General features: G+C 47.0%; 1 protein-coding gene across 6 annotated transcripts in view; it reads left to right on the forward strand.

Annotated features, from left to right (window-relative positions):
* The first annotated feature begins 256 nt into the window (after positions 1-256).
* Positions 257-23553, forward strand: part of LOC144952403 (AP-3 complex subunit delta-1-like) — a 73680-nt gene continuing 50383 nt past the window's right edge. For 5 of the 6 annotated variants that reach the window (XM_078882801.1, XM_078882823.1, XM_078882809.1 and 2 more), the window contains exons 1-5: positions 257-1175; positions 17524-17619; positions 19877-19957; positions 21931-22011; positions 22914-23021. In XM_078882801.1, coding sequence (XP_078738927.1) covers positions 1080-1175; positions 17524-17619; positions 19877-19957; positions 21931-22011; positions 22914-23021 — 462 coding nt within the window. In that variant the 5' untranslated portion in view covers positions 257-1079. Of the gene's footprint in view, positions 1176-17523; positions 17620-19876; positions 19958-21930; positions 22012-22317; positions 22417-22913; positions 23022-23553 lie in introns of those variants that run through there. The other variant, XM_078882840.1, reaches the window with a different exon arrangement.

Here is a 23553-nt window from a genome sequence, read left to right on the forward strand (position 1 = left end):
GTGGAACCAGCTGAGGGGGCAGCAGGAGCAGGAGGAGCAGGCACCAGCTGGGGGAGGGGGCGGCATCAGCAGCAGGAGCAGCAGGAGTGGCACCAGCTGGGGGGGCAGCAGCTGGAGCAGCAGGAGTGGCACCAGCTGATGGGGCAGCAGGAGGAGGAGGAAGCCAGTGGGGGGTGGTGGGGGGGCAGGTGATGCGGTCCGGCTGGCTGCATTAAACCGTGTGGGACAAATCCACGTTCTCTTGTCAAACCTGGCTGAAACCGTGTGGGACAAATCCACGTTCTCTTGTCAAACCTGGCTGTCACTTCACTCTTCAACATCGTCGCTTTCCTTCGATCTTCGCCGCTAAGTTGTCGATAATAAGAAGTCAGCCCACTCCTCAATTCACACTCGGGTTTCTCGTGTTCCCTGCCCCGACCGCCTTTGAGTTTCGTGCTTTCACTCTTTGACTCGCTGTGTTGGAACATTTCGCAGCTAATGTCGATTCTATTCTTAAAGTTACATTTTCTAATCACCGCTGCACGAAGGGCACAGCAACACTCAAGCGGCCCGTCAGCACTTAGAATCATCGCCCTCCACCCCCCTTTCCCTCCGCCTCGTAATGCAGATTGCGTCTTGCTATCGATTACTTTGTCTACAATTCCCGCAGCTTGATGTACTGCACCTTCCTTAGCTGCTCGTGTGACGGTTCAATAAGCATCGGGTTCGCTATCAATACACACATCCCTCCGTAAGATTACACACCTCTTTAACTCCCCCGTTACTTTATAACCACTGCAATAACCTCCCCTGCCTGCCCCCTTAACTTCTGTTAACTCCCCCAGATGTCAGCGCCGTGAATACCAAACGCGCAAGTTTCGCCTCGTCACTATCACCATCCCCAGTCGATAAAACGACCGTACGCCCTTTATTTTCTCCGTAGAAAAGTTCATTGACGCACACAAAAAAGCCACAAGCCAAGTTAGAATAAAGAAAGCATCTGTGAAGACATCCCCGTCGCTTTATAAGAGTGGGCCCCCCTTGTGGCTGGTCCTGCCACACGCAGCCAGCCAGAGACCCACCACCACCGACCACCGACCATGGCGTTGAAGATCGTGAAGGGCAGCTTGGACAGAATGTTCGACAAAAGTCTGCAAGACCTCGTGCGAGGCATTCGAAACCACAAAGACGACGAGGTGAGTCGCTCGCTGCTGCTGCTGCTGTGACGGTGACGGCGGCGACGGCTCGGGTGGGTAGAGAGAAAGAGGGGAGTTTGTGCGTGGTCGGGGTGGGGAGGGTTGTCTTGGGGTTGGTCGCGGGGTTAGGGTGCGCGTTCGCCGGCGGGCTCGGCAGGCGAGGTCGGTGCTTCACTTGAGGCCTGGTCGGGCTCGTGGGAGGTTTTTTGTGGGAATTAAAAGTGTATGGGTTTGTGAGATCGGATGGGTTTATTGGGGTGGCGTTACAAGCTGGAGCGATGCGAGGATGTTGCCATTGTGTAATTTGACTGGTGGGGGGGTTTAATCGATTATTGTTTCCCCCCCCCCCCCCCGTCCCAATATCGTTGAGTGGTCTAATGGAGTGGCCTGCCGGGTTGGGAGGGACCAGAGCCGCAGTCGAACTAGGAAACTGCGACGCTTCACTCGCGGCCTAGTCGGTGTATGGGGAAGTCATTAGTTTGCTACTTTTGAAAACTTTGTTTGAAGTTTGCTTTCTGAAAGAAACTCGTGTGGTTTATAGAGTAAAACAAAATTGCCGCGCATGCCCCGTGATTGTACGTTGTGAGGCTTTGTAAACTCCAGTTTACTGAGATTTTTTTTATTTTTCAAGTTCCGTACAGTATTTGAGGTTCAGGAAATTGGGACGTGTCAGATCTTTAGGTTTCGGGCTGCCACGTTGTGTTTAAATAGATTTTTTAGGCGTTTTAACTTTTAGAAGTTAGCAATGGCCAATTTTTTTGTATAACATATTTTGTTGTAGAAAACACATGACAGAAATATGTACTTTAAAGTATATACACTTGGATACCTTAAGCTGTTTATACAACAATGCAGAATCTTAATAATGCGTTGGATTGTACACTGAAGTGAAATACTATTTGAGTGTTTAACCCGTAAGACCGTGTGGTTGTTTACTTATATACTCGTTAAAAGAGGCAGATGAGAGCGGGTTTCTGTGCTTTTGGAAATCCGAACTTGACATGATTCCTTGTAAAAGGTTTCAGTACGGTGTTTTAACATCTTAACACCTGTTTTGTTGCCAGAAATAAGGGGCAAACCTATTTCTCATATTTTGGTACTGGCAAAGGAGGTCCCATGATATAAATGTTCACCCTGAGCTCTCATTACTCTGATAATGCGTTGTCTTTGGGCAGTACGCCTTTTGGCGTCCTCTTGTCTAACACCGGTTTGAGACTAGGCTCAAAAGAAAGCTGTCTCTGGTGTGGACCAATCAGTTTCAAGGACAATGCATATATTATCAGAGTACGTGTTTTGTTTGCAATCTGACCACAAGCATTGTGGTTAATGCAGACACGATTCCTTGGAAAAGGTTTCAGTTTGGTGTTTTAAGTTTGGTGTTTCAACATCATAACACCTGTTTTGTTGCCAGAAAAAAGGGGAAAACCTATTCTCAAAAAATGAAAGTTAAGTCAAGATTTAATGAAAAGTAACATAGCAATAATACAAAAAGAACTTAAAAAATAATTCTATACTCTTTGCTAGGACATATGCTTCAGAAACATGTAATTCATTAAGTTAAAAGTGTGCCAACTTCAACAATACCTAAAATTATAACACCATATGGCAGTATCCTCCTGAGCAAATACATTGTAAGACGAGGGTTACATTTATTGCGTAATTAAAGCGTTCGTATTCAATACCGGAAGAGCTTTTCCTTTTAAAGATTACGTCATGGCCAGCATCAATAATATAATTATCGTTTAAATAACAGTACTGTATTTGGCTGCTATACATTTCCACGTGATAAGCTACTTCGTTAAGCTATCATTTGTGACCAGGTCCCTTCTGAAAAATAACTAATAGCTCAGTGGGCTTTGCCTGGTAAAATAAAAAAAAGTTATGTTTTTGTATATTTATAGATTTTTTTCGAGATTTGTTTACATATTTCTGTACTGTGCACGCCTATCGTTTTGGTTGCATTGTCTGTTGTCGTAACGTTTCTGACCCGCTCCGACTGAACGCACGTGAAAGAGCTTCATAGCTCATTGGATTTCTCCAAGATAAGCAAACAGGTCCTTGCGGGTGGGCTGGTAGGAACGAACAAATACGATACGAAGGGAGAGTTTGAGGTCTAGTTCTAGGCTTTAGGCCTAGCTGTAGGTTTTAGGCCGCTGTGAGTTAATTTTTAATTAAAATGTTTTAATTATTAATGTAAAAGCCTTAAATTTAAATGTTTTTATTTAAAAACATCAGGGAATGTAACATTGTTAAACATTAACTCCCTTTCACACACGTGGGGGTACGATACGAAGGGAGAGTTTGAGGCCTAGTTCTAGGCTTTAGGCCTAGCTGTAGGCTTTAGGCTGCTGTGAGTTAATTTTTAATTGAAATGTTTTAATAAAAAACTATCTCAGGGAATTATAAGGGAATGTTACACTTGTTTAGCCAGGAAAGCCTCACTGAGTCAAGGTTTTTGTAGGGTCCTGCCAAGTGTTTGCAGTAGGGGGCGATGTTGCTACACCCTATCGGACATCGGACGGACGGACGATATAATCTATTGTAGGCTGGTTCACTTCGTTCCTACCAGTATAAATTTCGATTTACAGCTTTCGTGACTGCAGGGATTCATCTTCTTGGTTCTTTCGGTAAAGTCACGTAGACGGGAAATAAGAATGTTTTATTTTTATTATTTTATTATTTCCCTTCTACGTGACTTTACCGAAAGAACTAAGAAGATAAGCAATGAAATTTGATTCTGAACTATGAACAATCTATTGCTTAATGAGAAGTTCCTCCACAAGGTTGAGACCATCTCATGGTCCTGCAATGTAAAACACAGCCTCTGTCTAAGCTCCTGTGCACGAGCCGATTTCAACGCTCCCATCTCTTAGTGTAGATTTGGTCTTCGTGGTTCTGTTATCTTGGTCGGCTGTCGCTCGCTCAGTCAACAGTTTCGATCACCAAGCGTTGTCTGCGCAAGCCCACCGACTTTTTGTCATCAGTCAATGCGACATCTCGAACCCATGATGCGTTCTCCCATCCACGCGTTCCACATCCTGGTTCTCAGTATAATTCCAAGCATGCAGCTTGGCGTGTGCATGTACGTTTTAAAGTGTTGTTTTTACAACCCCCCAGCTCTCAGAAACCATACGTCAAGTGTTGTTTTTATAGTTTCTTGGACAAGCGTCAGATCTCAAAAACCATAGGCCAAAATCAGGTAGAATACATCTATACACTTATCAACGTGTGCGTTGCAATTGCGTAAACGTTACAAACAAGACCCACCTGAGGAATCGTTTTTAGACTTTGTGAACGTGTTTTAGTGTAAACAAAGCATTGCTGTATTTTAAGACCTTGACAAATAGATATTTTTGCGATTGCTAAGGAGGAGTGAAGTACTTTCTGAGACAGCACAGCAAGTAGGATACATATCTATATGGGTGGATATTTGAGTCTTCCCACCATTCTATGCACACCACTATTCCCGCACGCAAAACACAGTCCTTCAGATGCAATCGGGTGTGTCTGTAGCTTTGGTAAGACTTTTCCTGGGTGAACAACTGCAGTTCTGGTGTTACGCAGAACCCTGTGAAAAAGGATGACTCGTTGATACACATTTTAAAGTTGAACTAAAAAGGCCACGGCCATGTTAGGGTAATCCTATACAGGTAGTCCCCTAGTTACGACGGTCCGACTTGCGATATTTCGATCTTACGATAGCGATACGACAAAATTGCCATCAACAACCTAACATCGTTCAAGTGTGCAGACGATGGACAGAATCTTGGTGAGCAGAGTACTATGCAATACAGTATTGTAATTTTTAAATACATACGGTATATTGTTTGTACAGTACAGTACTGTAAATTGCTCTGTTTTGCTAAATTATCACCATTCTCTAAGACTCCTGGGTAGGCTAGGCCACCTTCGACTTACGATATTTTCGACTTACAATGGGGTCGTCGTAACGCATCTCCATCGTAAGTAGAGGACTGCCTGTATAACCGTGTAATATACCAGTCCATGGGCTGATGGCAGTGTGCTTTCGAGTAGCCGACTCCCAAAAAGCGATCAGGAGTGAGTTTAAGTCCCAGTTTGGCGGTCGACTTATTTCATCCTTCAGCGGATGGTAAAATGGGGTGCAGTTCAGAATCAGCATTTTTATTTTTGGACTTGGAGGAGGAATCCGATGAGCTCTGAAGCCATTTTGTTCACAAATCTCCAATGTGTGGAGCGGGTGAAAAAGGAGTTGCAACAGCAAACAGTACAAAAAATACGATCTGAATAAATAATGAACGCATTAATTATATAAGCCCTATTTTTTTCTGGCTTCGGCACGGTAGCAAAACCAGCAACAAAACAGTCCCAGGCCACACCAAGATAATACGCACTCGTAGTCCCTAAATAAAATGGCACATTAACATTGAGCCCTCGATACACAGGGTAAGGATCAAAGTTTCAATGGATGGGAAGTCGCCAGTGGTCATATCATGGTTAGATTTGGCCACTGGCATGAGAATGCAAATGATCCGCAACTGGTTCTGGGTCACTTCTGGAGATGAACACAAAGCATACAATGAATTCACGTAACTGTAGCTTGAAATGTGTTGTATTATGAAAGTACGCTCTGACAGGTTGAGTGTATGAGCTGCTCTCCACCTGAGGACGGCTGCTTGCGTTGTGGCCGAAACGTCGTGAGAATTATTTTATAATGTTTTATTTTTATTATTTTATTATTTCCATTCTACGTGACTTTACCGAAAGAACCAAGAAGATGTATGAGCTCTTTCGCACCGTACGTACGTAGCCAACCGTGCTAATCGGAGTGATTGTGCGGTGCTTGGCACTATGAACCTGGCCACTTGAGCTAGATTCCCAGCGTCGGTGGCGAAGTGATACCTGCAATGGTTGTGTGAGCGCCGCCTTCACCAACCTGCGCCGACCAGCGCGGTGAAATATTGTCAGACGACTGCCACGGTGGAGTGGGGCCTTCTTGCACAAATGGAGTTACAAAGGGCCAATAACTGTAATCATCGTGCTTTGTAAGATCCACAGTAACAATTCATGATGACAATTTTGAGCTTCGTTACGCTTGTAATGTGTATCCTATTTGTGAGAACGAGGCTTTTCTGTACCACCGGGCTCTCACGACTATGCATCAACGCTGTGGGTACCATTTCATGTAATCAATATATGAACGATGATAATGCGGTTGTTATGCAGTCGCAGGAAGTAGCGGCTTAAACACGTGGGAAATGCTCATGTGACTTTTCCTACCCTCCCCCATTCAAACACTTATCCCCCAACGGCCCCTCAACCAAGCCGTGAAGTTGCATAATACGTGTGGTATTTTTTTTCTGCAATGCGCACACACACATACATACGCACAGCATGCCATGCATTTAGTAATTATGATGCAGACAATACCGTATGCTCCACATTATAAGATGCACTTTTACCCCCCCCCCACCCCCTTGAGTTTACCAGCAAAAATTGAGGGTGTGCGTCTTTTAATCTGGTTGGCGCGTGTGTGTGTGTGTGAGATCATTTTTGTATGATTTTTTTACACCGGGCGCAAGTTTGAGGTTGCCTCGATTTTTCCGTAGTGCCTTGCAATCGATTTTTCCGTAGTGCCTTGCAATCGGTACAATATGGCAATTAATGTAAACGTATTTAACGGTAATCTTCAATCTGTAATAATAGTAATAGTGTTGTAATCTATATCAGAAAATCATCACTTTCTCAAGATGCATGCGGCTCATACTTTCTGAGGGCCCGCATCCAGAATTGTAGGGTTTGGCAAATTAAGAACAGTTTTTATGCGAGGGAAGAAAGATGCGCACAGATGGGTTGTTGAACCCACTTGTTGTACTGCTATGTCCTGGACACACTGCAGCCACCAACGGGGCTTGGAAGCCTCACACATCTCCGTGCGTGTGTGTGTTATAGAGTGTTACCCCCTCGCAAGCGTGGGTTTCCTCCCACATGTAAACACTCATTAATTTACCAATCTAGTATATCATTACAATACCCCCCCCCCTCCACCTCAAATCGTTGCACCTGATGAGTGAAATGATGACGTCATCCTGCTGCTGCTGCTCTATTTAAGACCGGGTGCAAGAGCAGAGCCTCACCATTCTGGCGAATTGCCTGATGATGCTGGATGCAATTACCAGCGAAACGTCGTACTCAAAACATTTTAATGTTGTGGTTTCACTCTTCAACACACCGGTGGGCTAAAGTAGTGAACTATTTGTCTTTTGTCAACGTGACACTTTTTTTGCTCATTGGCCGTGTCGGGTGGTGGAGGAGGGTTACGACACATTTATAAGTAACGCGATCTAACCCAAAAGCGTTTATTATGAACTCAATAATTTGCTGATAACAACCTTCATATATAGAGGACCACAGACCTTGGGAAATTAATGGTCTCCAGGTCAAAGCGTGGCTGCCTTCCTGCTTGTCTGTGCCTCCTTGCGCCTCCTTGGGCATTTCTGTACGAGAGTTATCGAAGAACTGTTTGGTGAGTTTATAAGTTGAAATGATTATTCACAAACCCTTCCCTCCCGAGCGATGGATTATATCTGTGTGCCACCACTACCCATGAATTCAAGCTTCGAGTCGCGGTCAATTATTGCGATTTTTGGGTGATGATTGGCAATCGTGATGGATGGCATTTGTCACCTTAACTCAGGATGCTGCCTCGGCATTTTGCTATTGTAGTTGACCCCAGGTGTGGTCACTGATGCGGCTTGGTGTGTGTCCCTCCCTCCTCCCATTGCTGCAGTCGTTCAGTCACAAGTGATTACGTAGTGGTCTGGTTGAAGTCAGTACACGCGCGTTTATTTTCGTGATTTTTTTCTAAAAGCGTTTGATTGTTACCCATTGCTGACCGGAAAACGACTTGCATGTCAATTCACGGCTGTTCCTATATCAGCTTCACATTTCTCAGTGTTCTAAAATGTCACTGCAAAGTGCGCGTTACATTGAAACGTGTGCGAGTCATTCAATTCCTAGGTCTTCTCACTCTGCTCTAAAGAAGGGCCCTTGCCCGAAACGTTAGCCTCCTGTATTTTATCTCCATATGTATAAAAGGCAAAGTTGTGATTATGTGTGTCTGTTCGAAATGTTTAGTGTACTTCCCGACATGCAACAAACTGGAAATTTTCCATGTGGGTACTTTTCCGACTGTACACCATGCAAACATTATAAAAAATACACTTATTTTTGGCTCAATAATGCAGATATTCTTTGCACGCCAAGTGAACTGTGAAGTCAAATGTCATGTGACTCACACATGTGGAAGCGACACGCATTGTAGTGTAGTGGTGAGCGCGCTGCGCTACGAACCCGGCGACCCGAGTTCGATTCCCGCTTACGGCCACCACCGGTGACGATTATTTGAACGGGTCCAAGGCCTCCCCTAGGTCGACTCAGCCTCAAACGAGTAACTGGTGTGGTGTGTGTGAACATCGCCACTGGGGAGAAAAAGGCGGCCGGGCGTGGTGAATTCAAGTCCCGGGCGAAGCCGGCTCGTAACGCTAGTTGTATTCTGGCAGTGTTAATTATAAGTGGAGTGAGATTTTTTCTTGCTTGAACCTCACTTTTTTGTGCATGGGTTGGGTTCAATAGTTTTATTGCTACTCTGCCACATGACTAAAGAGGTCATACATCAGCCATTTCACTTCTGATGTATAATCGGGGTCTTTATGGCCAAAGACTGATAGACCAGTCACTGTTGGGGTCTCTAGACCTTAGACCAGGGGTCTGCAACCTTTAAGACATAAAGAGCCACTTGGACCCGTTTCCGAAGGAAAAAATAAACTGGGAGCCGCAAAACCATTGCAACATTTAAAACAAATATAACACTGCATATATTGTTTCTTACCTTATTGCTATATACAGGATCGTGCAGTCAGCTGTCAATCTGAATAAAAAAATGACTTTTTCACTTAACAATGTAAAATATATTTTTGCAAATTAATAGCTAAATTACCTGGTTAATGGGATTTTTGCTCCTGAACCTCAGTGCACAGTGTCTGCACATCAGGGCTGTAAGACGTCACCTTCATTTTCACACAGGCTTGCAAGCTGTCATCTGTGAGGCGTGATCGATGTTTGTTTTTAATATAGTTCATGTTGGAGAAGACCTGCTCACATACATATGTGGAGCCGAAGATCGACAGGACTCCAAATGCATACTTTTTCATGTTTATATAAGTGTTGGGGATGGCATTCCATGTTTCGAATACAAGTTTGTCCTGTTTGGGAAGGTTTTCAATATCACTCCATTTATGATTCTGAGCCAGAATGGCCTTCTGACGGGCAACATCCTCAAGAGTAGCGGTCAAGCATTTGAACTTGGACACCCATATATCTTTGTCGGCTATATCGGCCAGTTCCATCTCAAGATCAGGTTGACTTACACCTGCAAATGCAGTCATATTCAATAGGGATGGATCGATCGCCAGGGGAGTGACAGGGAAGGATAATGTCGTTTTTTCCTCTCTGAACTCACAGAATCGTTTCCCAAACGAACTTTGCATTGTGGTGATTGCAGACTTGAAATATTCCAAATTTATCGTATCATGACTTTGTTTGAACTCTCTCAAAGAGGGAAAGTGAGACAGTGTACCTCTCTGTAAATCTTTGACAAACACTGTCAACTTGCGCTCGAATGCCAAAACCTCCTCCAGCATGTGCAGGGCTGTGCCTCCTTTCCCCTGAAGGGTTGTATTTAGCGTGTTTAGATGTGCTGTCATGTCTACCATAAAATGTAATTTTTCCAGCCACTCTGGCTGTTCCAGCTCAGCAAAGGTGAGCTCTTTGCTGCCCAGGAAGGTTTTTACTTCTTCCAAACATGTGACAAAGCAACGGCAACGTTATTGCCTGTCACCGGGCGGGCAGTGTGGAGCGGAGCGGCGACCTGTCAGCAGCGGCAACGCCAGAGCAGGTGTCACAGTGCGCCTCCTCCCCTCGCTAGCATCCGCCCCGGAGCCGCGGTCAAGGTTCAAAAGAGCCGCATGCGGCTCCGGAGCCGCAGGTTGCCGACCCCTGCCTTAGACCGATAGATTGATCTCTGGTGGGCTCACTTGACATTATATTTGACTGCAAGGCCGTAGCCATGGAGTCAACATTGGTGGGGACCAAATCTTTCAGGGTGTCTGGGGGTCACCCCCCAGAAAAAAAAATCAAAATTTTTAAACTAATTTCCTGCCTAAAATATGAAAAAATTCACTAACACATGGGATGGACTATTTATTATTTTTTTACAATAATGTCTAATAGTGTATTCTATTACATTGCTCTGTTTTTATTTTTTTACCATTTCTTGTTTCATTGTGTGTAATGGCAGAGATTATGGATTAATAAAGTACAACCATAACCACAATCATATAAACAGAAACCTATGCATTGTTATATGAAGACAAGTCCAGATATTGTGGCCAAGGTTGAGCAAATTGTTGTTTTTATTTACATAGCATAGCAATTTTTATTTTATTTTTGATAGCAATATATTGGGGGGGGGGACATTTTGAGCATATTTGAATATTGGGGGGGGGGTGTGTATGTGTGTGTATCCCCAAATATATATTGTAATTACGGCCTTATTTGACTGTAATCTGTCTGGTATCTTTAGACGGTAGACCGATTGACTCACGTCTCTGATGGGATCTCTAGGCAATAGAATGAGAGAATAGGTCTCTGATGGAATTCGTCAACAGACGCTGCAAAGTCCGTGGCAGCGGATATCACAGAACTACTTCTCAAAATCCCCTTCAAGTCACCTCTGAATCCCCGCAGTGCTACATGGCAACCCTTACCCATCTTCCCTGCCACAGAGAGTAATCCGAATGTTGATGTAACAGAATCAGAAAATGTGTTCACACAGGAGGAATCTGATGAGCTTATGAAGCTTTTTTTCACATGTGTCAAGCATGGGGCACGGGGTTCAGAACGTTACAACAACAAACTACTCAACAAATCACCCAAACGCGTACAATTTAAAAGTTAAACTGTACCAGCACAGGGATAAAAAAACAGGGGAATGCGGATTTCGTAGAAGGTGCACAGCGGGCGCACCCAAGCAAATATTTTTTTTTGCTTATTGTCAAACATCTCGACCAGCGTGCTATTTGTGGAATGAGCTTTTTTTCCCCGCGGGCGTGGTAGAGAGGGATGTGCACAAGCCTGATTCGCGCTGATTCTGCAGAAGTTGGGAGCGAGGTGAGCGAGCGAAGCCAGGTGACTCCGTCATCCGCCGACTTGAAACCTCCGACTTGAAACCTCCTGGTGGTTAAAGATTCATGCGGTGGGGAAAATGACACCTGCCCTGGGGGGGGGGGCGGGGGGGGGCACACACGGGCAGTTGCGGGGCGGCAAACAAGACAAAGATCCCCCGTATAGCCTTAACAGACTGTGGGGGCAAGTGCTGTTAGCGAGCACCTTTGAAGGTCGGCACGGCACACGAGGGGGGGGGGGCGGTGGCCGCCATCGCGCCTAATCGCCACTAGGGGCAGTGGCGATGTTTACACACCGTGCCAGGTACTCATTAGAGGCTGAGTCGACCTAGGCGAGGCCCAGGACCGGTTCAGATAATCGTTGCTGGTGTTGGCCGTGAGCGGGAATCGAACCCGGGCATGCCAGGTCCACGGCGCAGCATAGCGCTAACCAGAGGTCGCAAACGGGTTTTGATTCCTTACCCGTACCCGGCCGCACCAGGGTCGCAAATGGGTACCCGTACCTGTACCCGGCCGGGTACGGGTACCCGTTCCCTACCCGTACCCTACCCGAAATGAGTGACAAACGGTTACTCACCAGTGACTAACGGCCTACCCGTACCCGGCCGCACCAGGGTCGCAAACGGCTACCCGTACCCATACCGGCCGGGTACGGGTAGCCGGGTAGGTTACGGGTATCGGGTACCCGGTTGCGACCTCTGGTGCTAACCGCTGCACCACCGCTCCCAACAGGGGCAGTCCGGTTACAGGTTTGCCGTTCTCTCTTCGCTGTGCTCAAGACCAAGAGCCATTTCTGTCTCCATACTTTCGGTTTTGTTTTTTTTTTCCCCCGTCGGTTGAAGCTTACAAATCCGCTCTGGTTAACATGACCACGTGTCTGAGTTGTGGGCGGCGGAGGGGCAATGCAGGGAAATTCGTCGTTGTGCGATGCTTCTGTTCTCAACACTTCCTCTCACACCCCCCCCCCCTTGTCTTCAACCAACCAGCCTGGTGAAGTGCGGTCAAAGAAAGCCCCACAATCTGCAACGGCATAGTGGATTGTCTGAAGAGACGCGCTTTGGAATTATTACGTTCCTTCGTTCAGCTGTTTAGTTTACAATCTGTATGAGTAATAGCCGTGTGTCGGTTCGGATGATTCAATCTTACCTTGTGTCGGCACTGGGGTGGCTAATATGTCTTTTATAAATCATGTTAATGCATAACCCCCCCCACCCCTCCAATTTCATCCCAGTTGTGCTATCGGTATCACGTGGTGAGACAAAAAATCCATTCAGATCTCTCGCAGAGCAATGCACCCTTTTCGTGCGAGAGAAAGACCTGCAGAAGCAGATGCTGTAGAACGCCATCTGAGATGTCCTCAAGTGACCTCTGATCCACAGACTACGGGGCAGAATCTTGCCACTCGCCATGCTACGGGGGATACAATTGAATCTAATACTGGTAGGAACCACCAGCCCACAGGGGATTATTGTGTCCGTCCGTCGTGCATCAAAAAATGGGAGGGGTGGGGCTGGGTGGAGAGGGGAGGGTGGGGAGGGGCTGGGTGAGGAGGGTGGAGAGGGGAGGGTGGGGAGGGGCTGGGTGAGGAGGGTGGGGAGGGGCTGGGTGGGGAGGGGAGTGGCTGGGTGGGGAGGGGAGGGTGGGGAGGGGCTGGGTGGGGAGGGTGGGGCTGGGTGTGGGGTGGGAGGGGTGGGGCTGGGTGTGGGGTGGGAGGGGTGGGGCTGGGTGGGGAGGGGCTAGTCACCCCATGGTGCCCTTATAAAACTCAACGTTTAACCTACTCACGCCGGCTTGTGCCCGCCCTCACAGTCGGCCGTATTTGCGGAATACACCACGCCGCCGTTGACCCTGGCCATTGACCGAGCAACCCAACGTTCCTACCAGCTCCCTCCGCAGCAGGAATGTGTTTTTATATGAATAGAGTGCCTTCACTCAGGGCATGACATTCAAACGGTTATATATATTTTTGTTTACCTATTTTTTTTATTCCCCCTCCTTTATTGGCCTTGACCACAAGCTATAATTATTTCCAGCGAAGTTTCCTGCCCAAACCCACTTGGACTATTATATATCCATATTTCTTTCAAGGCAGTGTTATTGGAAATTAGTTTTGTGTTACATTTCTGAACGGTCCATGCGATTCAAGTTTAATTTATTAGGTATAGCACTGTGAGCCATTCGGCTCTTGAATCGGGTGCAACCGCAACAAACAAAAAAACTAAAACATGAACAAGAAAACATCTTAAAGTGACTATGTGCAAACATAAAATCCAAGAAAAGACAGCAAAATATTGCAGAAAAAGCACCGTACACCAACACTGTGTGCAAAAATCCCAGTGGAATGCAAGTCAAACAACAACAACAACAACCACAAGACAACTTAGATTAAGGCCATCAGTCTAACTCTGTACTACAACAAACAAACATGGCCAAACCAAAACACTTTTCAAAAATCACCAAAATAAAGCCATAAAAGCAATGAAACAGTGATCATGGCTCTCACTTGTGTATATTTTCTAATACATGTGCTTCTGACTCTTGTCAGTGTTTTCCCCAGCGTTACTAAAACTAAACACGAACTTAATTTTTTTTTACCAGGTAAGGCCCGGTAAGCTGTATAGATTTTTTTTCTGAAGTAACCTGGCTCACAATTGATAGCTCAACGAAGTGGCTTATGTGACATTTTTAGCAGCCAAATACTCTGTAAACGCGTGTTTATTCTAAATTTGGAGGGGAAAAACCAGGAGGACCTGGAGAAAAATCCACGTGACCACGGGGAGAAACATGCAAACTCCAAATATACCGGCGTTGTCAGGGTCGGGATCAAACCCACGACCTCTTGCATACCGGGCGAGGGAGGGGAAAAACCAGAGGACCTGGAGAAAAATCCACGTGACCACGGGGAGAAACATGCAAACTCCAAATATACCGGCGTTGTCAGGGTCGGGATCAAACCCACGACCTCTTGCATACCGGGCGAGGGAGGGGAAAAACCAGAGGACCTGGAGAAAAATCCACGTGACCACGGGGACAAACATGCAAACTCCAAATATACCACGTGACCACGGGGAGAAACATGCAAACTCCAAATATACCGGCGTTGTCAGGGTCGGGATCAAACCCACGACCTCTTGCATACCGGGCGAGGGAGGGGAAAAACCAGAGGACCTGGAGAAAAATCCACGTGACCACGGGGACAAACATGCAAACTCCAAATATACCAACATTGTCAGGGTTGGGATCAAACCCACGACCTCTTGCATACCAGGCAAGGGAGTTAACATCTCACCACCATTCATTCTCCCAGTTCTTTTTTGCACACTTTCCAGATTTTATATATTATCTTGCTACGGCTAGAGAATTATACATGGTATAAAAAACAAACTACTCATACATATTAATTGTAAACGTTAATTTCTTAACGTTCAATTCGATACTTCTTTTTGTGACCGTAAGAATATCCTTTAATCAATGAATCTAGTCTCTAATGTAATTTTCACTCAGGTCTACTCTGGAGTGTGTTTTGTGGGCATTTAATTCTGCATCATTTCATCGACATCTAATCTTATTACATGTGCTTCGTCTTGTATGTGATCATTCACTATTCAGAATATCTGTGAACAATATGGGGTGAACGAAATTGCACCAACGTGGCAGAGTGACATGAGAAACACTACATTTGGGGTAGTTAAATCGAGGCAGAAATGATCCAATTCTTACATGGACCCACAACCCCTTGAATCATCTTCTTGGTTCTTTCGGTAAAGTCACGTAGAATGGAAATAATAAAATAATAAAAAGAAAACATTATAAAATAAATCTCACGACGTTTCGGCCACAACGCAAGCAGCCGTCCTCAGGTGGAGAGCAGGTCTGTCGAGTAGACAGACTCTGTCTGAGGACGGCTGCTTGCGTTGTGGCCGAAACGTCGTGAGAATAATTAAATTATGTTTTATTATTTTATTATTTCCATTCTACGTGACTCTACCGAAAGAACCAAGAAGATGAATCTCTGCAGTCACGAAAGCTTTAAATCGAAACCCTTGAATCATGTCAATTCATGGCTATCCCTTGGGAGTTCGATTTGTTACAAGCTTACTTATCTTTGCCCCCCCCCCCTCCGCACCCATCATAGTTGTTGCAAGGTGGGGAAACTGGAGTGGCCGGAAACAATAGTCACTTTACCAGAGGGACAAACACCAACACTCCCCGGCTATTCGGCTCATTGGCTCATTGCAAATTAATGTCGGCGTGGTCACGGGGATTGGGCGGCGGCGGCGGCGTGTAACCGGATAAGAACCCTTGTTGCGTGTTCCCTGGGCCGAGAATAAAGATGTATAGATGCTCCCTTAAGAATGCGTCTCGCCTTGCCGCTGACAAAACCTCAGAGGAATGTTTTTATTATATGTTTTATTTTTATTATTTTATTCTTTCCCTTCTGCGTGACTTTACCGAAAGAACCAAGAATGCTCGAAGGAATCATTCGCACGACTGTCTTCCTCGTCCCTTGACCCTGCCCAGCCTGCCAGGCCCTTCACACATTCATCTTCTTGTCCGTGAACTCACAGATTTTATCTATGGAATGTCGTGCAAATTATTACCCGTGCTTGAGAGTGAAAAGCAGTTATGGCAGCGTGTCTAAAGGAGAAAGATCGAGGAACGGTAAGACTAAGCGGTTAGCGTGCCACGCTCCGAACCCAGCATCTCGAGTTCAATTCCCGGTCCCTGCTAACGTATATAGGGGAGGCAAATGGTTAAAATGGTCCTTTGACCCGCCTTGGTCGACTCAGTCTTAAATGGTGCGGTGCGTTAACAGGAAAACACTGCTGAGACGACAAAAGCAGCCGCAGCATTGTGTCGATCACTCCCCCCACCCCCTTGTGCGCCGTGCCGGCCTTCGTAAGTGCTCGCTGACGGCTCGTGCTCCAGCAGCCCCCTGTCGACTATAATAGGTGATCTTTTGTCGTGTTTGTCCAAAGAAAAAAACGTTTTTACTGGTAGGAACCTCCTGGTTACACCAGCCCACAGGGGATTATTGTGTCCGTCCGTCGTGCAAGGAGGGGCTGGGTGGGGAGGGGCTGGGTGGGGAGGGGAGGGTGGGGAGGGGCTGGGTGACGAAATAAATCGACGTGTAACGCCGTGGCCTTGAAAGGAGATGTAGGTAACAGATGACGTTCTTCTTTCATAGCCTATGAAGCACTTGTGCTATGAAGAAGGGCCATTGCTTCAAAGTTTTTTTTTACCCTTAAATACCTTGTCATAGAGCAGGGGTGGGGAACCTTTTTTCTGCCAAGGGCCATTTGGATATTTATAACATCATTCGCGGGGCAATACAAAATAATCACCTTAAAAAATAGCCCGTTATATTTGGTCAAACATTTAATTAACTCGCCCCTAATGCGATGGCTGGAACTGCTTCTCTTTGGGCGAGGCGTGGTGATGTTAGCTGGCTATTGATGATGTTGCTGCTACTCGCAGCTGCTTTGCCAGGTTTGCTCCTGAGATTTATTGAACTTCGAGTCCCGCCTGCGGTTGGCTTGGCAGGGCCACACCAAATGATTTCGCGGGCCTCGTACGGCCCGCGGGCCGGACGTTCCCCACCCCTGTCACAGACGAATGCGTGTTTGCGTTGTGAACTGTATGCACAGGCCCTGCTTGGAGTCGAAACCCAGGATCTCGGTGGTTGACAGCTCATTGCTCTGACCTCTTGAGGTGCCGGGTGTCACCTTGCTTGTGTTTTTGCCTTGCGCGTGTGCGTGCGTGCGCGCGTGCGTGTGTGTGTGCGTGAGTGCGTGTGTGTGTGCAGCCCAAGTGCAACGGTTAGCGCGCTGCGCTACGAACCCAGCGACCCGAGTTAACTTCCCGCTCATGGCCAACACCATTGACGATTATCTGAACCAGGTTCTGGGCCCTCCTCTAGGTCGACTCTGCCTCAAATGAGACCCTGGTGCGGTGTGTATAAACATCGATGCTTGAGAGACAAAGGTGGTCGGGCATGACGCTGACCACCCACCCACCCCCTCGTGTGCCGTGCCGGCCTTCACAGGTGCTACTGCTCGCTACCAACACTTGCCCCGAAAGTCTGTTAAGGCTATATGGCGGATGTTTGTCCTGTGTCTTTGCAGCCCAAGTACATATCAATGTGCATCGAGGAGATCAAGCAGGAGCTGAGGCAGGAAAACATTGCCGTCAAGGCCAACGCAGTGGCCAAGCTCGGCTACGTGAGTCCCTGCCGGAATCCGTGGAGGAGCTCGCGCGAGGCTATGGTTACAGCCGGTTCCCACACTCGCGATACGTACGCATGCATGTGTATGTTAATCTCCTTTCGCACCGTACGTAGCCAACCGTGCTAATCGGAGGTGTGGGGTAAGTGCAACAAACTACGCACAAATGGCGGTTCTAAAGAAATTAGTTTTCAATTTACTACACACACACTACACACACTCACTACCGCACACTAAATACACACTCACTACCACACACTCAATACAAAGATATCCTGTGAAGGCCGGCACGGCACACGAGGGGGCGGGTGGCCAACACCACGCCTGGCCGCCTTTGTCTCCCCAGTGGCGATGTTTACACGTCGCACCAGGTACTCATTTGAGGCTGAGTCGGCCTAGGGGAGGCCCAGGACCGGTTCAGATAATTGTCACTGGTGTTGGCCGTGAGCGGAAATCGAACCCGGGTCGCCGGGTTCGTTGCGCAGCGCGCTAACCACTACACCACCGCTCCCCACACTCAATACACACACTACCACACACTCAATACACACTACCACACACTCAATACACTCACTACTACACACTCACTACTACACACTACCACACACTCAATATACTCACTACTACACACTCATTACACACACTACCACACACTCAATACACACTACTACATAGTCGCTCCGACACACTGATTACTCACTTCCACACACTCACCGCTGTATGTATGTTGAACTTCTTTCACACCGTACCTAGCGAACTGCGCTGATGGGAGGTGCGGGGGAAGGACAACAAACTAAACACGAAAATAATTTTTCAAAAATTATTCTTCAATCGAGATTAAAAAGCGGCTTCGTCATCTTGCAAGGAAGAGCGTTCCAGACGGCCACAGAAACGTATCGTTGCGGTGACTCTTTATTCGATGGTTAGCTATCGATTTAATTCCACGAGTGGTGGGAGGATCGATTTTGAATCCTGGGTGCTACAGGTGACACCGACTGTACGCGCAGTCCCGATGAGCATGACCTTCCGGGAAACTTTCAATTTCTCGAGAGTGAGCAGTAACCACATCGTGGTGCTGCAAACCCAGCGACATAGGTTTCTGATGCCTGGCCATGGGTAACCTATCGGTGACACATGATGGCTGAACCGTTCTTGGGTCTCCCCTAGGTCAACTCAGCCTTCGATGAGTACCTGGTGTGGTTGATGAGTGAGCACGGTTGGCTATGTATGATGCGAAATACAGGTAGTCCCCGAGTTACGATGGTCCGACTTACGAGATTTCGATCTTACGATGGCGATAGCGTTACGAGAAAATTGCCATCAACAACCTAACGTCGTTCAAGTGTGCAGACGACGGACAGAATCTTGATGAGTACGGTACAATATGATACGTTACGATACGTTCAATACATGTGTATGATACGTAGCTTTAGCGATTTCATTTTAGGGTTACTACGTTCAATGCCTGTTAAACGTTTTCATAGCAGATGGGATTGTTTCCTGAAAAAACTTTCTATTAAATTGCAGTTCATATAGGTAGGCTAAGAATTTACCTTGGTTTTTTTTACTTTACATTTTACTGTGCAATACAGTATTGTAATTAATAAATACATACAGTATATAGTTTATACAGTACGGTACTGTAAATAGCTTTGTTTTGCTAAATTATCACCGTTCTTTAAGACTCCTGGGTAGGCTGGGCCATCTTCGACTTCCGATATTTTCGACTTACGATGGGGTCGTCGTAACGCATCTCCATCGTAAGTCGGGGACTACCTGTACATACTTGATGTGTTTTATACATATCGGTACTGGGGAGACAAAGGCGGCCTGGCACGATGCTGGCCACACAACCCGTTCGTGCGATGTGCCGGCCTTCCACAGTCGCACGTTCACAGAATTTCTCCCAACAGTCTATGGCTTGATGGTAGATATTTGTCTGATGTCATTTGTCTGAATAATATAATGATGCTTGCTGATGATATTGGTGATGTTCATGCTCCTGATGATGCTGTTAATGATGCTACTGGTGTTGCCATTGCAGCTATAACTCTCCTGCTGTTCATAACAGTAATAAAACAATTCACAACGCGAGAAAATTTATCCAAATGACTGGTCAATGTCCAATCGCTACTCGGAGGCCCAAGATGCTGACACTATTGCCGATGCTGCTATTCCTTTTGCGAATGTTGATCACGATTCTGATGATGCTGATAATGCTGATGATGGTGGCGGTGATGTCGTTGACGTGCAGCTTCAGATGCAGGGCTACGACATCAGCTGGGCAGCCTTCAACGTCATAGAGGTCATGAGTTCAGCGAAATTCACGCACAAGGTAAGGGGATCTTGACAAGGGTGTCACAAGCAGCCTCCTCTTGCCCACTTGGGCAACTGTTTCTTGCTGTGGCTGTCCCACCTGATGAACGGGCGCTTGCGTTGCGCCCGAAACGTCGTGATTTAATCTATTTAGTTTTCTACCTACGTGACTTTACCGAAAGAACCATGGATCCCTGCAGTCACGAAAGCTTCACATCTAGATTAAGGTATAGGGGAGGCGCAGCTACACTGAATCATTACCGTGCAGTCATTAGCACCTTGTGTGTGTGTGTACACACTGTAGTGGCGCTGCCGTGGGGTAATGGTTAGTGCACTGGGCTCGTGGTCCAGAGGTCACCCGGTCGTCTCGCGCCTCCGATTGGCACGGTTGGCTACGTACGGTCTCGAAAGAAGTTCAACGCACGGACTCGCGGAGAAGAGGCTCCGTAAAGCTCTTCGCTGTATTATTTGGCATGCAGCTCATTCACATTTACCGTGGTCATTATTTTGAGCACAGCAGAGCAAGCGGTTCCCAAGATTCCTGCGACCCGCAGACTGTCGCTGTGAAAACCCGGGCGCGTTTTTTGCGGCGCGGTGAAAATATTCGCGCGTGGTGAGCGATGGGAAAAAATCTCACATGCATGTGTAGTGACTCAACGCGGAGACGGCAAGATTTGGAGCCATTTCTTTATTTAACAAGCACCACACACAACACCCTACGCGGATGCACACTTATTATTATTAAGACCGTCCTATTGTCGGCGGCACTACTTAGAACAGTTGGTAGGCTTCATCCTCTTGGTTATTTCGGCAAAGTCACGTAGAAGGGAATAAAAAAAATAATAAAAATAAAACATAATAAAATACAATTCTCACGACGTTTCGGCCACAACGCAAGCAGCCGTCCTCAGGTGAAGACGGCTGCTTGCGTTGTGGCCGAAACGTCGTGAGAATTGTATTTTATTATGTTTTATTATTTTATTACTTCCCTTCTACGTGACTTTACCGAAAGAACCAAGAAGATGAATCCCTGCAGTCACGAACAGCTTTAAATCGAAAGTTGGAAGGCTGTCTGACTAGCAGCGCCCCGGGATGGTGAAGACGAAGAGGACGACGGGGAGATGGTGACGACGACGAGAAAGTAACGTCGATAGACTTGCGGGGATCCCACTTCCAGCAACAACCACGAGGTCCCGCACAGGGGGGCCCCTCTTATACTCTCAGCGTGGCCTCGTTCCACCCCGCCCCCCTTCTGTAACCTACTAGTATGTCCCCGGGGCTTCGCGATGGGCTCCTTCTGAGACCTTTCCCCGAGACGTCTCCCTCTCGTGTATCTTGTGGCCTGCTGACGCGAGTTCTGACGTACACCGCAGTTCCCTTTTTTCGCCAGCAGCCAGCGCTATGCCACTACACGTGCAACAGTTTTGCGGAGCGCTTTCCACGGCTTTGCGGGGAGCGCTTGCACCAGCCAGTGCCGCTGTAGAGGGGCTCCCCCAGAGCATCCCTCGAGTGTTCCGCCAGCAGTAGCCCGAGCAAGCAAATTGCAGGGCTGCCCCTTGACCTCTTGGCGTATGTTTGTGGCCTGGGTGTGAGTGTGTGTTTGCGTGGGTGTACATACTGCGTGTGTAATGTGAATGTGAATGTGTGTGTATATACTATGTGTGCGAGGGTGCGTGAGTGGAGAGCAAGACCCGAGATCACGGCCAACACCAGTGGCCGTTATTTGAACTGGGCCTCTCCTGGTGCAGTGTGTAAACATCGCCATTGGGGAGTTAAAGGCAGCCAGACGTGGTGTTGGTCACCCACCCCCTCGTGTACCATGCGGCCTTCATAGGTGCTGCTCGCTCACAGCATCTGCCCCTGCATCCTATTAAGGCTACACGGCGGATCTTTGTCTTTGTCTGCACGCAATGTGTATACATTAGCTATAATAATAATACTTAGCTGTGAACACCGTGCTCTCTCTCTCTCTCTGCTGCTTGCGTGTCTCAGCGCATTGGATACATGGCGGCATCGCAGTCGTTTCACGAGGGCACCGACGTCCTGATGCTCACAACCAACATGATCCGCAAGGTGACGCTCGCCACGCTCAATCCAATCATCACTCGCCACGCTCAACACTCGCCACGCTCAATCCAATCATCACTCGCCACGCTTAATGCAATCATCAGTCGCCACGCTCAATACAATCATCACTCGCCACGCTCAACACAATCATCGCTCGCCACGCTCAACACTCGCCACGCTCAATACGATCAACACTTTTGCCTTGGTGTGTTTAACAACGTGCACACGGTAAGCCACTTCGTTAAGCTTTCATTTGTGGTAGCTTCTGAAAAAGAGCTCTACAGCTCAGTGAGCCTCACCTGCTACTGTACGTAGCCAACCGCTCCATGCGTCGCCAGCCGTGCTAATCGGAGGTGCGGGGGGAAGGACAAGAAACTAAACACAAAAAGCAGTCCAGTAAAACCTTGGATTGTGAGTAACTTGGTCTGCGAGTGTCTCTCCTCTGTGTGTTTGTCTTTCTCTCTCTGTGTTTGTCTCTCTCTGTGTTTGTCTCTCTCTGTGTATGTGTTTCTCTCCGTGTCTGTGTTTGTCTCTCTCTCTCTCTCTGTGTCTCTCTGTGTGTGTCTCTCTCTCTGTGTGTCTCTCCTGTGTGTTTGTCTCTCTCTGTGTGTCTCTATGTGTGTCTCTCTCTGTGTATCTGTCTCCGAGCTTGCATTCACACCTGATGACGGTTGCTTCTGTTGCAATCGAAACGTCATATTCTATTATTTATGTTATTTTCTTTCTATGTGACTTTACCGAAAGAACCACAGAGTAATTCCTGCAGTCAAGTTTGTTACTTCTTTGTCTTTGGTCTCGTTAAATCGTATTCGCATCTCGTGTGTGCGCGCGTGATGATACAATTGCGCGTGCGTAGTCTCGTGTGTATGACAACACGTGCGTGTGTGTAACGCTCGCTCGTCACGCAGGACCTGAGTAGTCAAAATCAGTACGACGCCGGCCTGGCGCTCACCGGCATGGCGTGCTTCATGACCCACGACCTCGCCCGCGACCTCGCCAACGACATCATGACCCTGGTGAGAATCCTGGACGTCTTGTCTCCCTCTCAGGAGCCGATGTCTTTATCCGAGCAACTTAACCGGAGCCAGATTTTCTAGGTTTCAAGTCCTGGGGACTTGGCTGCCGTGTTTATGATTTCCGCTCACGCCCGAACCGACTTTGAACTATTTAAGTGTTTTTGTTTTTGACCAGGTAGGGCCCCCACCGATGGCTTGATCTAGTGGCTTATTGTAGTAGCAGCCAAGTACAGCGGTACCTCGGTATACGTCATTAATTCGTTCCGGAAGGTAGGAGGACTTGTACCAAAAATGACGTAGACCAAACCAATTTTTCCCATAAATAAAGGGCAAGGAAATAATCCGTTCCAGAGTCTAAGAAATGATATTTTATATGGCATATTATACATTAATGGGGTTGTATAAATTAATTTAGACACTACTTATTACTAAAATGCATACACAAATGAAAATAAATGCCTAAATAAATTAAAATAAATTGAACTAAAAATAAAATTTAACATCACTTTACCTTGCCATCTCGAATGAATTT

This window comes from Lampetra fluviatilis, chromosome 3 (assembly GCF_964198595.1).
Source record: "Lampetra fluviatilis chromosome 3, kcLamFluv1.1, whole genome shotgun sequence".
NCBI lineage: Eukaryota > Metazoa > Chordata > Hyperoartia > Petromyzontiformes > Petromyzontidae > Lampetra > Lampetra fluviatilis.